Here is a 17684-nt window from a genome sequence, read left to right on the forward strand (position 1 = left end):
ATATACATATTTAAAATGGAAATATTATCATATTAACATATATTAATATATATATACATATTTAAAATGGAAATATTATCATATTAACAGTCCATTTTCAGGCATAATATAAAAATAATTTCATTCCATAAGTATGTGGATATTAACTTGTATTTAAATGTCATATAGGGTGTCTGATTCAAAATTAGCTATAATGAATTTTAAAAAATGCTGGAATGACTAAGATGAGATAGATAATGCAATATTTTCTCTGAATTTGTTAAATAAAATGGACAAAATATTGTAAAGGTCATAGTTGCTTTTGTTGTATTTAGTTTTACTATATTAAACTTTAAAACTTTTTGTTTCAATTAAAATGAGAAGGGGAAAATAGTGTGAAATATTAATTTAAAATGTTTTACTTTTACTTATGTTGTAGAATATTTGTTTAATGATGCAAAGATGTGCTGCAATATTTTATGCTGCATTTGTTTAACTCTGAGAAGCTGTGCTACTTTGTCTGCCCAAAGTACCTGATTGGTCTAATAAAGAGCTGAACAACCAATAACTAGGCATATGTACTCCGGAATGCATAATTATACCCTGCTCTGCTCAGCATATTCTATCCAGGAGCCATATATTTATTCCCAAATGCTGAGGAAGAATGACTTTTTCTGATTTTTTTGTAGTGTTTATCTTTCAGGCTTTAGAGCAGGTAGGGGGAAAATGGTCCACAAAGAGATGAGAATGACTTAGTCTGATTTTGTTGTAATCTGTGCTGAAACCAGGACATCTAGCGTCTGGTCCAGATCATTTTGTTTTAGCCATGTTTAGGCATAGTATAATTTTTAATAAGGTATTCCAATAACAATTAAGTCAGTCCACAGTGCACAACTTTTAACATTTTTAACAACTGTTATTTTGAATAACAACTTTTAAGACATTTACACTGAGATTCAAAAGTACATCAGATTTATTTCACCAGAATGGGAATGCTGTCTCAGAGATACTGCCCATGATTTAGTGTTTAGAAAGCTTGTGTTAAGGTAAACATAGTACTGATGGGTGTTAAGACTGGCCTGGTCTCAAGATAACAAAGGAGTCACTTAGCCTTTGTAAAACACAAGTGACATCATTCGTAAGGGTGGGGTTTATGGTCTGTAAATGATGCTCCAGGTTTAGGGAGAAAGGGCTTGAAGAAAAACTAATTCTGGAAAATACAGACTAGTCTGTCTCATCAAACAGTAATGGATCACCTAATTGTAAGAATACATCATTCCTAGCATTCCAGGGAGAGTGGTAAGCTGTGTGTTTAATTTTCCTGGTTTCTCCAGTGCTTTGCTATTTGCACAAGGCATTTTTGTCCTGTACATATTTTTGTTCTGGTAGATGTGAAAACAGGGTTGGGAAGCATAGCAAAGAACAACATGGAACAATTAATCATGCCAGTAACAGGTTCTGCCTCAAATTTCTTATAGTACCATGGAAGTGGCCTCAAATAGGAAGTTTATTCTTTGAGAATATTCATAGACAGAGCTTAGAACAATGAAAAAAGAGCAAGGAAATTTCATAAAAGAACAGATATATGTCAGGTTTATTCAAATATTTATTTATATGCAGAACATAATACAATGCTGCTACAAATGTTTGCTTAATATAATATAATATTCTCATTATTATGCAAGTAGCTTATGTATCCCTAAGTTTAACTTCAATGTGTGATTAATATTGCCCAGATATTTCTTCATTAAGTGAATTATTTATATAATTTTGACCAGCATTTAGTTTCCTGCCATCTAGTGCTCTCCTAGTGCTTACTTGACATAGTAGGTTTTATTCTTTTAAAATAATATGTTCTATAGGCTTTAGCCTTTGCGTTGATTAAATGTAACTCATAAATTATTTTTAAATTCTTGTCACTACTTTTTTTATAATGACTCCAGAAAGTGGATTTTAATCTTTCCTGTGCTGTGAGTTTCACTAAGATGTGTTTCACTGATGTGAAAGAAATTGATCTTCTCGTGATGGTTTTACTCTTGACCCAATTTTCAATAGATTATTTCTGGTACCTTGTGTTAAACAAAGAAGCACAGCTGCATTACCTGTTACAACAGTGGCCTGACCTTAGAACTGAATAGTAAATGAGTTGCTTTATTGCTGTGTTGTCTGGAAGACTTGGCCTGCTACCTTTGTCTTACTGTTTAGCGATTTATATATGAATGAGGTAGCAATTTGACTATCAGCAGAGAGAGGTTTGGAGTTTTAGCATGGGGAATAAAATGCTGCTCTTTGGATTATCTTGCATCCTTCTTGCTTATTATACTTATATACCCATACCAGAAAACATCGAAGAACCCTGGAAAGTGAGACTCACAGATATTCTTACGAAAATAGCAACGCTCACGGTAAAATATTTTTCCTGGGAAATTGGGAGGCCTTGTTACAAATGAAGTGTATTGAGTCAGTATTTTGAGAGAGACTTTGCTCTTTCAAATGCTTTACTTACCAAATAATATTATAGTTTATGTAGTTAACATTTGAGTAAATTGCTAACATGCTTTATTATCTAATGAAGATGCAATGTTTGTAAATGTGTACTTCTAAAGTTAAGTATATTCTGACAGCAAAAATAACCAGGATTACTAAAGGAATATTTGAGTAATTGTTCAGATGCTTGAAAATATTTGATGGCTCTCAGAAAGACTCGTATGTCTTCTTAAGCTCACATGTAAAATCATTCATATCATAAAACTTTGATTTATTTTTCTCCTTCTACTGTTTTAGTATCTTTTTTTTCTTTTTAAGTAGTTCTTAGGCTTCCTATTTTCAAAATTGTACACTCTCGTTCCCAAAGAAAGTTTATATTTTATTTACATTGACCAATTTTAAGTGTGTTAATAGTTAGTCAAATGGTGATGATGATTTCAATACAGGTTTATCTAAGTTCTGTGTTAATGTTAAAATAAAGTATCTTTTTATAATCAGAAAGCATCACGACAGTGGCATTTATTTCTGATTTTTTCATATCACTTTATAATTATTTGTGGGAGCTATCTGGCTGTCATATCTTCTTTTGCATTAGTCTGCTGGGGGAGCCCATCTGGGAAGCTCACTGGCAAGCTGCACTGCATCTTCCTGGGCAGAGAGTGTGCTGTGTGACACACGTGCTTCCTGACATGTCTCAGAGGCATTCTGATGCTCAAGGGCCACATCTTGGCACTTGCTACTGCTGTTTTCTATATTAGGTCTGTGTTGCTAGGATGCAGATTTTATAATGACACATTCAATAACTGAACTCAAGAGTACACCATGTTATTTTTTACCAAAATGTACTTCTGTCTGGAAGTCTTGTAGGTACTCTGGGAAGAGGAAGGTTTAGGGAGAACACATGCAGAAACCAGTGATTTATCTTGTGTTACAAGGCCCCAATAAATGCTTACATATTATTTGATTTTGTAATTGCACATCTCATGCAGAGAACAGGAGCATCTATGAGGTGATAAGTGCAAGTGCCTTGTCGTGTTTGGAAGACATTGTATTTCAGCCATCTTTCCCTTCTGTGTTTCCATACCTTTCTTCTCCATCTTCTGAGATGTGCATTTCTCCTTTGGTGAAGGATGTGCTATTCACACTATAGCATTATTGCAGCACTTACTCTTTTTCCCATTGCATCTTTATGTGAATTTAGTGTTACTAAAATAAAAAAAAATGCATGCATTTGAATTTTGTTTTGATAGGCCACATTTTTTGAAAATATGGGTCTAATGAAATTTGAAGATTTTTTCTTCATATTAATGAGAACTCAAAATATAGAGGCAATTTCAGATGAAAACCTTACAGTGATTGACACAGACTTCAGTAACATTCCTGTTCGTCTGTATTTGCCAAAAAGAAAGTCTGAAAGACAGAGACCAGCTGTCATTTACATTCATGGTGGTGCTTTTGTCACGGGAAGCTGCAGTAAGTGTATTTTGTAATGGGTGTTTTAATTTGATTGCAATTGCTATGTGAAATGCAATACTCTGCATCTCATGATCTTGTTACACGTACTCCTGCAATGAGTTAATTTTTCCATTGAGCATTTAACAGTAGTCATTATGTTTTATTTAAAAAATTCACTTAAATTAATTGGTTTTTACTTACAAATTTTGCATTGATTTCTGCAAATATTTTAATCATAATAAACTTATTTTGTCCCTACCTCTTGATATAACAACTAAATTCAATCCATAGTTAATTTATGTAAAAAATATTGTAAACAAGAATATGCTAATTGATTTTAACTACAATTAAAATTTTCAATTATGCTCAAAACTGCAATTTAAAGTGTATTTTAAAGCCTAAACTTGTTATTATGAAAAAGATCATTTAAAATATTATCGTGCGAAGTATATTAGGCTTTAGGAAAACTAAAGTGCCTTTATTAAAAAATCTGAGAACTCTAAAAGATCGTTAAAGATAGATGAATTAAGGTGACTACCTAAATTTATGAATATTATAATAATGAGTATAATATGATCTTCAACATACTTCTAGAGTTCTGATTTATAGCCAATTTTATGGTATGGACATGGTTACTTTGAGAGAGTCAAGTCATAAACGTTTTTCTCTCCTGTAAAGTAAAATATAAATTCTATGAAAGGATAGCTTGCTACTATTTAAGCTTTGGGACTGTGATCATCACCACTGCTCGTCAGTCACTGTCTGTGAGGCAATGCCTGATGTAGTCCTTCAGTACTGCTCAGCCACAGCCTCCTCCAGATGTAACTGACCACAGAAATGAGAGGCAGGAAAGCAGTCACAGTGCACCAGGCTGTGAAACTGGAGTCAGGTGAAGCTGGCAACACAGGAAGCCAGAGCAAGTTTTCTGAGAAACCCAAGCAGGTCATCAAGGCACAGCAAGCTTCTTTCATTGTGACCTAGCAAGAGTCTTCTCTTCTGGCCTGGGTTAGGATGGATTTAGTGGGTAGGTTTTAAGGAAGGTTTTCTAACTCCAGTGGAGATTTTTTTTACATGTGGTGGCCAAAGTGTAGACTGCAAGATTTTCATTAAGTAATCACAATTCTGATTTCTCTTAGGATTCATAGATGTGTCTAGGTTTCCATTGCCTGGCATTTACACAGCTCTGTTCTCTATTTATGTCTGTCATTTCAGAGATGCGGCCCTATGATTTCATGAACCGAATGACGGCCAGCAGACTTGATGCTGTTGTGGTGGCCCCAGAGTAAGAGACTGGCTATTTTTAGTATTGTGCCCTTGCCCTCCCACCTAAGCTAGTTTACAGAACATGTTGCAAAATCCGCAGTGGTGGCTGGATTGCTGCTAGGAAATTTGGGGTTAAAATTGTTTTCTTAACCTTATAATATCAAAATTTCCTCAACAAAGCTCCATTTTGCATTCATCTTTGCCATGGTAGACTCTTATGAGAAGCAGAGATGTGAACATCTTTGCCAATAGAGCAGTGGCAGCTTTAAGAACATAAATACTACTTAGGTAATACGTACGCCTATAGTGTATATTCATCATACCTAAGGGGATAATAAGAAAGATGCTTGTTAGTACCTGGCTGCTAAGTCCCAAAATAATCACACAGAAACTGTATTAATTAAATCACTGCTTGGCCCATTAGCTCTAGCTTCTTATTGGCTAACTCTCACATATTAATTTAACCCATTTCTATTAATCTGCGTATTGCCATGTGGCTGTGGCTTACCAGCTGAAGTTAGGCTGTCTTTCTCTGGCAGGTCTACATGGCTTCTCTCTGACTCTGCCCTTCTTTCTCCTAGCATTCAATTTAGTCTTCCATGCCTACCTAAATTCTGTCCTGCTATAGGTCCAAAGCAATTCTTTATTCATTAATGATAATGACAGCATACAGAGGGAAATCCCACATCATGAGGGGTAGAAGCAATCAATATATGTTAGAGTCACTTTTGGGCCAAGAAATATCAATTAGAACAAATGTTGGAAACCACTCAAACATCTCAAGAACCTTTTCAATGACAGCTCTTATTAATTCATGAGTTTTATTCCTATGTTCAACAATATACTAGAAAGTTGATTACCTGCTATTGTTTTATGACCTTTTGGCTATATTCTATACTTCTTATGCCTCATTATGAGGTTGGAGAAAATTGGCTTTTCCCTCCGAATTTTATAACATAGGAATGGATTTACAAAATTATAGATTTTTGCAGAAACATTATAAAGAATTTTTTCTGACAGTATAATAAAGTCAGGTAGCATGAACTAGCAGGTTCAGTACTCTCGTGCTCGTAGCCAATGCTTTAAAGCAAGTGGATCAGTTATGTTTGAGAAATTTTTAATGTATAGTTGTAACGTAACTGTGCCTTTATCATTATAATTTAACCAACTTTATCACGTTATAATTTACATAAGATTTTTTTAAAATATTTATTTATTTATTATGTATACAATATTCTGTCCATGTGTATGTCTGCAGGCCAGATGAGGGCACCAGACCTCATTACAGATGGTTGTGAGCCACCATGTAGTTGCTGGGAATTGAACTCAGGACCTTTGGAAGAGCAGGCAATGCTCTTAACCACTGAGCCATCTCTCCAGCCCAATTTACATAAGATTTTAAGAGAGTAAAATTATATCTATTTTAAGGATTCTAAAAAATTGCAGGCAACCTTTGTTCTTCACCATTATTTAAAATTGTATTTTGATGTTTCATGGTTGATATTATGCTCTTTTTAAACATTTAGACACATCTTAAAATTTAAAAATTCACAAGGACTATCTGAATAATATTGTTTATTATAGAAATATAAATAATTCAAAAATTCTAATGCAAATTGTAAGAATAAAAAAAATAGAGCATTTAGGACATTATTCCATAAAAGAACGCACAGGGAGATGGGATTAAGGATGAGGAAGTGAAGATATTATATATTTTGTCTAATGAATCACAGTATATTAATAATACTCATTGAAATAGCTTACATATCCACATATCAAACTGCTTATTTTAATTCAAATCCTCATGCTTAGGAAATGAATTCTACAATTCTATGAAATTTTGGCCAAATAAGTTTCTAATTGAAGACAACTACCAACACTTTGCTCTCAGATTTTGTGATTTTAAATTTCTTGAATAATCTAATCCATGATCATGAATTGCTTTTGAGTCACCAACTCCATTTTCACGGCTTGGTGAAGTTACAGGCTTCATGAGGGTGAAAATACATGCTATCTTATTCTTCTCCTCATTGCACTAATATAAAAAACACTTCTAAACCAGAATCTATGTCTTATTTTAAAATAGAAGTTATTTATTAGTAAGCCTAGGTTTATTTGATGGGTTTAAAGGTTCAAAGTAGGGCGAAAATTTATTTATATATCTGCTAGTATATTTTAGAGATAATTAGATACTTTAGCCTAATCATAAGTTCTTTGTTTCTCTTTTGTTTGTTTGTTTGATTTACCTCTAAAGCTACAGACTTGCTCCTCAGTATCTATTCCCAGCTGCCCTTGAAGATTGTATTGTTGCGATCAAGTTCTTTCTCCAGGATAAAGTTCTGGAAAAATATGGAGTGGATCCTGCTCACATCTGTATTTCAGGAGACAGCTCTGGGGGTGGCCTGGCAGGATCAGTGACTCAACTGGTATGTTATGTGTGTTATGTATGATTGGAACCAGCAAAATTTAGTCCTAACTCAAAGGAGGTACTTTAGTTATTGTGTCTGAATGATGTTTTTCCTGTAATCTATAAAATGTAACATAACCAAATAATTTATTCTTTTGCATTATTTTAGATTTAGATGTGGCTGTAGTCAAGTAATTAGGTGATGTAGCATAAGAATTTCGTAATCCTATTCTGTGTGTGTGTGTGTTTGTGTGTGTGTGTGTGTGTGTGTGTGTGTGTGTGTGCACATGTGCTTAGTGGGCACTGAATCTAAGGATATATGTTCCCCAGACAAATGATCTACCATAGAACTATGGAACTACCTCTTTTTAAGCTCTTCTTGAGTTGGTTTCTTGTTAAGCATCCCAGGCTGAATTTGAATCTGTTCTGTATTATGGCTATGCCATGAGCTTGCAATATCTTTTCATCAGCCCCCAGCTACTTGGAATATAGTCACACCATCGAGTCTACATTATCATAGTATTTTTTTAAAAAAATACACAACAATAACTATGAACAATTGTTTAGTATAAGTTTTATTGCTAGCTTTTCAAAGATAAATTATAAAATTTGTGTGAATTTGGTGTAACCGTACTTGAAGCAAATTTATTAGTTTCTTATCTCTCTGACTAGAAGACCTAATAAGAAAAAGGTAAATGGAAAATGAGTTATTTGGGCTTATGGTTTGACATGGTACAGAAACTGAAGGCAGAAAATCCATGGCAGTGGGAGGAGTTTATCTCTGTGGAGCAGACAAGTGAAGCTGTTTTAATACATTTTTTGTGGACATACAGCAAGAGTCATGGAGCAGAAGCAATGGAGGAATGGTGCCCAGTGACTTATTCCTGGTGGCTTATTCAGCCTGCTTGCTTCTATCATCGAGGATTACCTGTACATGCGTAGAACCTCCTATAGTGGGCTGGGCAGATCAATCACTTGTTTAGAAAATCTTCAGTCTCATCCACAGAATAAACCTACAAAGACATTTCCTTTTTTTCCCCTCTCAAATAAATCTAGCCTGTGTCAAACTGACAAAACAAAATGAAAGACAAACCAGCCAGAGCTCCTGAACGCTTGTCAGCTTAACGCACAGGCACATCATTATTTAACGGCAACCTTCCCTTTCTTATTTATGCCCAACATGTCATATTAATATCATTATATCAATATGAAACACATAGCAACTTTGAAAGTCCCACAATCTTTACAAATTCAAAGACGTTGATGGTTTTCACTCTAAAATTCCCACGTTCTCTAACATTTCAAAGTCTATTCCTGTGGGTTCCCAAAAGATAGTAAATGAATTAAATACTTTCATATTCCAAGCAGGAAGAATTAGAGCAATGTCTCAATCAGAACAACGTGAAATAAAAGTCCAAGATAGGAAAACTTGGGGTTAGACACTGCAAGGTCACTATATAGGCTCCAAAGGTCTTGCCACAGCACATGTAATAATTTTCATTGGACATTTTATATCCCACGTAACTAAAGAAGATTAAATTTTACTTAAATCATGAAATATGATAGGTGAAGACATTGGATTCTAGATTAGCAGGCAGTATAGGGGAGGACGTGTGGCTATTAGTATTAATATATTTGTGACAAAACGTGTTAAGTTGCACACCAGCAACAATTAAGGATAATGGGATATTTTAGATTAATCTCTCCCTCCCTCCATCCTCCGTGTTTCCTTCCATTGCTCTATGTAACCACAGAAACGATTCTATGCTGGTTATGGCTTGCTAAGACCTACTCTGATAGTGCCTACCAGCAGGTCCTCTCCTGGCCTGCAGTCATCCTGTATATCCTGCTTTGTCACTCAGAGTGACATGAGTGGCATGAGGAATCTCTGCTAAACCATTGCCTCTCCTGCTTCTCCAACCCTGGGGTGTCTCCTAAAATTTATAAAGGCATCTTCACGAAAAGTCTAGAAATAATTGAAGCAATTTATGACACAGTGGTTACTATACACCTCTTTGCCTGAGCTGTCTAATCTAACTGAGGAGGCAGAGGATAGCAATCTAACTGCAGTGGTTTTCCTTCTGAGGTTCTAGGGCAAGGGCAGTGGGAGAGAGGGTCTCGATGTTTATACAAGATTTAACACCACATTGACTCTGGGTTAAGAGTGACCACTCCCCCCGCCAAAGCATGGGTGTGACGTGGACAACTGCATCCACATAAAGCCTGAGAGAGCTTGGGAATTAATTCTAGACAAAAAAGAATAGAGTTAAACACAGCTTATTGATAGCAGCATTTTCTCAGGTGGGCTCTGTTTGCTAGACACAAATGTGTCTCATTTAAGAGAGGCTTCCTGATTAAGCTTTAGCTGTAAAACCTTGCAGCTCTTTTAAAAAGGCCTGCCATGAAACATTTAAATGGTATTGATGAGAAGCTGACTGCATGCTTTTTGGTTTTCAGCCATAGCAGGAAAAAAGCTGTGCCATTTTAAAATGCTGGCTTTCTGGGCCACCCTGCCAGCACAAACTCTGACTCTTTCAGGCAGGAGGCCTGGCTACAGAGCATTTTAATGCGATTTTTGAGCAGACTGCTGCAGCTTGCTTGGTGTCAGGGACCTTGAAACACCATAGAGTTGTGGCAATAGAAAGCTATGGAATGGGCTGGATCCAGCCGTCAAAGGCATGGCTTTAATGCTCTCCATATTGCTTAGCAAATTAAAGACTCACATGGTGGAGAAAAAGAGAGATATACAGTAAAAAGAGATTCAAAGATGAAGAAAGCCACTAAATATTTACAGTGTGTTAAAAATATATGCAGGCTTGGGAGAGATAAGAAAAAGTGAAAAGTCTTTAAAGGAGAGAGAGAGAGAGAGAGAGAGAGAGAGAGAGAGAGAGAGAGAGAGAGTAGTTGGGTGTGGTGGCACACACCTTTAATCCCAACACTTGGAAGACCAGCAGGCAGACCTCTGTGAGTTCACAGTGTGGTGGCACTCCTTTAATCCCAACACTTAGGGAGGCAGAGGCTCACAGGTCTCTGTGAGTTCAAGGACACCCTGGTCTACAGAGGGAGTTCTAGGACAGCCAGATATACACAGAGAAACTCTGTCTCAAAAAGTCAACAATTAAAAAAAAAATAAAAAATAGAGGTTATAAACTAAAGCCTTGTAAAGTTGAAAAATAAACAAAGAGTCTGGATACTGTATGTTATTATGTTCTCTTTGAATTGTTTGAATGCTGAGGAAGGAGCAACAGCAGCCAAAAGATATTTGTTTATAAATGCTGCTGTGAGATGTGAAAGGTTGGAAAAGGCAATGGTTTTGCTAAGATGTCTCCGATCTGGACCCCTTTGACCAAGGCAGAGCCCACGGGCTCTCTGGCTTCTCAATGTATGAAACATTTGTTGTTTCTCCACAGAGCTGATAAGACCAGGCAGTAAGACGTCTTCCAGTACTCTTTTCTCGCTTAAGAAGGACCCTTAAGCCTGCTCACCAGAGCTTCTGGGGGATCTGGCAGGTGATATTCTGGGAGTGTTTTAGTACACTAGGAGTCACTATTTTGGGGTTTATAATAATAAAGAACTGCAGTTTTAGGAAAGAATTAGAGATAAGGACAAACTTCCTCATATCTTTGCATTTGAAGAAGTAACTGTGTGGCTCAGATTAGTGTTAGAGATACCTCCAATTCCCCGACTCTTGTCTCTACCTTGGCTCTTTTCTATTTTCTAACCCATAAACGCACTGGTATGTCTTTGTTTCTTTTGATTTAAAGTCTGTGGAGCTTGAAGTATTCCCGAGAAAGCCACTAGTCTCTCTTAATTTCTTAATTCAATTTAATTCATTTTTTTTTCTTGTCTTGTTTTGTTTCTGTGTGGATCCATGTTCATGGGAGTATATGTGTGTCAGTTTGCCCTTGTGTGTACATATGTATGGTGAGCATGTGGAAGTCAGCAGTTCCCTCATTTGCTTTCCATCTTTTTTCTTTCTTTCTTTCCAAAATAGAGTCTCACTGTGTAATGTTTGTGAGCCTGGAAATTTCCAGCAAACCAGTTTGGCCTTGAAAATCATAATTTTTCATACAAGTACTTTCACTGTCCCTGGACCTTATCAGGATTATCTATCAGATTAAATGGCCAGTGAGGTCAGGAGACATGTCTTTCTTCACCCTAGCACTGGAGGCTAGGCTGACACTATGCCCAGGTCCATTGACTTGTTCTAGCAAAGATTTTAAACTGAGCCATCTCCCCAGATTTCACTTAATTAATAAGTTTCTCCTATATTTTGACGAACCAAGGAAAGTTTATATTGCAGTATAATCTCCCTGCTTCAAGCACCAACCATGGGCGTTTATTCAACTGGGGACTATTCTAGTTTTTAAATGAAAGATCACGTGCAGGCATTAACTCAACTGGACACTATGCCTGTTTATATGCAGAAGAGTTATTTGGCTCAGTCTCAGTTTTACTGTTGTGTTCACTGCTACTTATTCTCTCAACTTTCTGAAACACTGCATTTTATTTGGAAAATTACCAGCCTAAAGCCACTGGTAGGAGAGCTGTAAAACACTCTTCCTTTTTTTTTTCTGAACTTGCAGGACTTCTTCTTCTTCTTCTTCTTCTTCTTCTTCTTCTTCTTCTTCTTCTTCTTCTTCTCTTCCTCCTCCTCCTCCTCCTCCTCCTCCTCCTCCTCCTCCTCCTTCTCCTCCTCCTCCTCCTCCTTCTCTCCCCTCCTCCTCCTCGTCTCTGCTCCTCCTCCTCTCTCCTCCTCTTCTTCTTCTTTGGTGTGTGCTGGGGGGAACGTTTCAAAACAGGGTTTCTCTGTAGTTTTGAACCTGTCCTGGAACTTGCTCTGTAGAGCAGGTTGGCCTTGAACCAACAGAGATTCACTGGTCTTTTCATCCCAAGTGCTGGGAGTAATGGCATGTGCTACCACCGCTGGGCTAAGAACTTTGTACCTATGATGTGTTGTGCATTTTGAAGTTGGTCAGATACTTTCCTTGTGATGTGCTGTTGAGATTTCAACTAGCCCTCTCATTTCATATAAATTCACTTTCTGATGAGGGCATGACCCTGCGCTCAGCACATCCTGAACTTCCTGTGGAGGGATGCAGACACATTTGGGGATGCTGCAGTCTGCTATAAAAGCACACTGCTGCAGGGACCCACTGCAAGGTCTCTCCTTCAGCTTGCTAACTAGGAAATGAAAGGAAGGATCTTCTTATGACTGTAAACTCTGGGCTCTTCCCGTTTCCGGCAGAGACAGATTACACGTGAAACATTCCATTACTTTCTTTTTCTCTTCTGACTGTTGTAAATTATTCTTTGTGTTTTCTGTCATATTATAACACTAGTAGCTAAAGGTGAGGCATATGATAGAATTGTTTTCAACATGTAACAACAAATGTTCATGCTCCATCTGAATGGGTTTTCGACATGCTGTTTTACCATATTCATTGTTTCTGCTATTGTAGATTCCTGTATGTCAACATAAACAAGCTGTGCATGATGACACATGCCTAGGTTAAAACCACATGGGAGGCTAACACAGGAGGACAGTATGTGATAGATAGATAAAAACAACTTGTCACCAAAAACTAAAAGTATTTTAGAATATAGCCATTCTGCCATCTCTAGTAGAATTCTCCAGCTCAAGGTCTTGTTTGGATGCCAAGTATGAAGAAGATGGAATGAGAGTCTCATTTTTTAAACCATGAGTAAATATTATGAGAGCAATACTCAGATACTATTTCAGTTTAATAAATTTATTTACCTCAGGACATTAAAACATAGTTACCTATTCTTTTTTGTTAAAGCTGTTGACTCATTAACACTCATCATGTGTTTTATTTACAGCTACAGAATGATCCAGAATACAGAAACAAAATTAAGGCACAAGCCATAATATACCCTAGCCTACAGGGGATTGATATGTGGACGCCATCTTATCGAGAGTATGAAAACGGTCCCTTTTTGTCAAGGAAGTTAGCAATTAAGTTGTCAACCCGATATGTAACAGAAGATGAAGAACTGCCAGAGGCAATACTGAGAAATGAGTACATGCCTGAAGGATCAAGAGACTTGTTCAAGTTTGTGAACTGGAGTCACTTCCTTCCTGAGAGGTATAAGAAGAACCATGTTTATATGGAGCCCGTTCTTGGGAGGCTGAATGCAACCTATCCAGCACTTCTGGATAGTAGACTGTCACCTTTGTTAGTCAATGACTCCCAATTACAAAATTTGCCATTAACTTATATCATCACATGTGAACATGACATTCTAAGAGATGATGGACTTATTTATGTCACCCGACTCAGAAATGTAGGAGTTCCAGTTACACATGAACACATAGAGGATACAATCCATGGAGCCATATCATTTGTCACAGCACCAATGTATTTACATTCAGGTTTGAGAATAATAGATAAGTATGTAAGTTGGCTACAAGAAAATCTATAAATCAATTGTACATATAGCTATCAGTACATATAGCTAACAATTTCACCCAAAGGTTATAATTTAAAGTATTTTAAAATTAAAGAGTCTGAACATGATTTGAACTTTGGATAAACCTAACTTTAAGTTAGAATAAATATGGTTAGTATATTGGGAAGCTACTTAATTTTGATAATTTTCAATTCAATAAAATGAAGATATTCATTTTATTGCCATCTTTAACACCATGAGTAGAGATATTCTCTGAGAAATCAAACTGAATAGTTCAGTACTAAAATGTGAATACTATTATATTCAAAAGGGCAGGAGATTCAAGACAGTGACAAGAATGCAGTGATGAATGAGGAGGTAGAACTTTGTAGTGGCATTTGTTTGCAGTGATCATTAAACTGTATTTCAGTCACAAGTTTTAGTTGTGTGTTATTCATACAAAAAATCAGTTTCGTCATTGTGAATTAGATCAGTATTTATTATATTCACTGTACATGAAGTCTATTTATTGCTTATAACTTACTAATATACTTTTCTGTGTACTGGGCACCAACGTTAACGTCTTCACCACAAATTGTCCCAAAGCTTAAATATTTGAATTTTATTTAAACTTTAGTAAGATCAAGCCAGGTATGTGTAGCAGGCATTCTTGGACTGCCAGCCCACAAATCATAACATGGAGACTTATTATTACTCATGAATTCTTGACCTTATTTTATGCTTCTACCACTAGCTCTTAAAACTTAGTTTAAACATTTTCCTTCATCTACATTTTGCCTTGAGGCTTTTTAAATTTCTTAAATTCTGTAAGCCCTACTTCCTGCTTCCTCTCTGTCTGTTGGCTGGTAGATGCCTGACTGGCTGGACTGGACATGTCCCTCTCTTTTTCCCTCATTCTCTCTGGAGCCTAGATTTCTCCTCCTGCTTATGACTGTCTGCCCACCAGTCCCATCTATTCCTCTACTGCCTAACTATTGATCATTCAGTATTTTACTAGATCAATCACGTGCCTTAGGCAGCCAAGGTAAAACCAATGCAACACTTCTTTCCATAGTTAAACAAATGCAGCATAAACAAATGTAACACACCTTTACATAGTTAAAGCAATATTCAACAACAGGAGTGAACCTCCTCATTGGCTATCTGATATCAAGTTGTCAGCACTAGAATCACATATGTGGAAATAGCACTAAAAGAACTTAGCACATTGTCGTTATATATTTAACCGTGTGTGTGTGTGTGTGTGTGTGTGTGTGTGTGTGTGTGTATGTGTGTGTGCAATTTGAGAGGGAATAGGGACGTATGGATTTCGGGGAGAAAATAGAAATTGATGTTAGGCAATTATAGTTTAATTTTTAAAAACCTGAAACTTCATTCTCTTTTAGACAATGATCCTTAATCCAAGATGATACCTAGGCAACTCTTTTTTTTTTTTTAAGTTTTTATTGAGAAAAAGAAAAAAAAGTTTCTGCCTCCTCCCAGCCTCCCTTTTCCCTCCCCCTCCTCGAAACCTTCTCCCCCTCCCTCCACTCCTCTCCCCCTCCCTCTCCAGTCCAAAGAGCAGTCAGGGTTCCCTGCCCTGTAGAAAGTCCAAGGTCTTCCCCCCTCCGTCCATGTCTAGGAAGGTGAACATCCAAACTGGCTAGGCTCCCACAAAGCCAGAACATGAAGTAGGATCAAAACCCTGTGCCATTGTCTTTGGCTTCTCATCGGCCCTCATTTTCGCCATGTTCAGAGAGTTCGGTTTTATCCCATGCTTTTTCAGTCACAGTCCAGTTGGCCTTGGTGAGCTCCCAATAGATCAGCCCCACTGTCTCAGTGGGTGGGTGCACCCCTCGTGATCCTGACTTCCTTGCTCATGTTCTCCCTCCTTCTGCTCCTCATTGGGACCTTGGGAGCTCAGTCCGGTGCTCCACTGTGGGTTTCTGTCTCTATCTCCATCCATCACCAGATGAAGGTTCTATGGTGATATGCAAGATATTTGTCAGTATTGCTATAGGATAGGGCCATTTCAGGTTCCCTATCCTCAGCTGCCCAAGGAACTAACTGGGGACATCGCCTAGGCAACTCTTTATGGGAGTCAGAATTATTCATAGTATTGTTTTCATATTTTGAAGTGCATCATTAGCATACTGCACGCCTGACCTAGGAAGCCATCTGAGCTGATGATACATAGGCCTACTCGCTTCTGTTATTATGGGACCCACACCTTTGTCAGTACCAACAAGGGCATAAGTAACTGCATTTCCACTGGGAGGCGCTAAAATCATTGTCAAATTATCTGATGTCTTGGTATTGCTGTTGTTTCCAAATGGTTGTTTTCACCTGTTTTGCCCTTTAGCTTACAGCTGAACAAATTGGAAAATTATGGATATCTGTGAGTTCAGTTGATAAACAATCCTTATCCTCATTACTTTCATTAATTTTCTTTCACTGCAGTTTGACATTTTTGTCACCTTAACGGTGACCTGATCATTGTTCTCTTACCTTATCATATGTGATTCTTCTTTGGCATTTGAACAGTAAATTGTTATAGGCAAACCAGGAAAGCTTAATTACTGTTTCTGTATTTTTAATTTTACTCATCATAACTATGAATTTAAATATCTACAGTAATCTTTTTGTTCCTGAATTAATAAAACAAAGGAGTCAATAATCAAATAACTATCAACCCAAACTGACAAAATATTTCTTACATTATTTACTTTGGTAGAAATGAAATAATTTTCAAATTTCTAGTAAACTAGTAAGTGGGAGGAGGGGAGGAAGTGGAAATTTGGATTGGTATTATTTTTAAAGTAATAAAATAAATGTATTTGTTTGTGTGCGTGTGTTTGTAACTGTTGATGAGGGCAAAAGAGTAGGTCCAAATGTTGTATTCTTTTTTTTTTATTGCGAAAAGAAGAAAAAAAAAACATAAACAAAAAACAAGTTTCCACCTCCTCCCAGCCTCCCATTTCCCTTCCCCTCCTCCCACCCTTCTCCCCCTCCTCCCACCCTTCTCCCCCTCCTCCCACCCTTCTCCCCCTCCCCCCACCTCTCTCCCCCTCCCTCTCCAGTCCACAGAGCAGTCTAGGTTCCCTGCCCTGTGTTAAGTCCTAGGTCCTCTCCATCCATATCTAGGAAGGTGAACATCCAAATTGGCTAGGCTCCCACAAAGCCAGCACATTAAGTAGGATCAAAACCCCCTGCCATTGTCCTTGGTGTCTCATCAGCCCTCATTGTTCGCCATGTTCAGAGAGTCCGGTTTTATCCCATGCTTTTTCGGTCACAGTCCAGCTGGCCTTGGTGAGCTCCCCGTAGATCAGCTCCTCTGTCTCAGTGGGTGGATGCACGCCTCGTGGTCCCGAATTCTTTGCTCATGTTCTCCCTCCTTCTGCTCCTCCTTGGGACCTTGGGAGCTCAGTCCAGTGCTCCTGTGTGGGTCTCTGTCTCGATCTCTATCCATCACCAGATGAAGATTCTATGATGATATGCAAGATATTCGTCAGTATTGCTCTAGGATAGGGTCATTTCAGGTTCCCAATCCTCAGCTGCCCAAGGAACTAACTGGGAACCTCATCTTGGGCACTAGGGAGCCCCTCTAGGGTCAAGTCGCTTGCCCACCCTAAAGTGGCTCCCTTAACTAAGAATTGTGGTTCCGTGCTCACCTATCCAC

At 37.5% G+C, this 17684-nt stretch overlaps 1 protein-coding gene across 1 annotated transcript; it reads left to right on the top strand.

Moving 5' to 3' along the window:
• Positions 1 to 2246: 2246 nt before the first annotated feature.
• LOC121453016 (arylacetamide deacetylase-like 2) lies at positions 2247 to 14138 on the top strand. Its single transcript, XM_041659530.1, has 5 exons — positions 2247 to 2384; positions 3717 to 3939; positions 5134 to 5203; positions 7439 to 7610; positions 13436 to 14138. Exons 1-5 carry the CDS (start codon positions 2247 to 2249, stop codon positions 14036 to 14038), a joined length of 1206 nt encoding a protein of 401 aa, XP_041515464.1. The 3' UTR covers positions 14039 to 14138.
• The last annotated feature ends 3546 nt before the right edge of the window (positions 14139 to 17684 follow it).

Source organism: Microtus oregoni, unplaced genomic scaffold (genome assembly GCF_018167655.1).
Source record: "Microtus oregoni isolate MIOR12 unplaced genomic scaffold, Mior012 000010F_ref0000083, whole genome shotgun sequence".
Lineage (NCBI taxonomy): Eukaryota > Metazoa > Chordata > Mammalia > Rodentia > Cricetidae > Microtus > Microtus oregoni.

Bases quoted from the DNA above. Each gene is read 5' to 3' on its own strand.
- LOC121453016 (XM_041659530.1), top strand. From the start codon at position 2,247: ATGGGGAATAAAATGCTGCTCTTTGGATTATCTTGCATCCTTCTTGCT. The intron at 2,385-3,716 runs GTAAAATATTTT...TTGTTTTGATAG, and splicing joins CGAAAATAGCAACGCTCACG to GCCACATTTTTTGAAAATAT. The intron at 7,611-13,435 runs GTATGTTATGTG...TTTTATTTACAG, and splicing joins CAGGATCAGTGACTCAACTG to CTACAGAATGATCCAGAATA.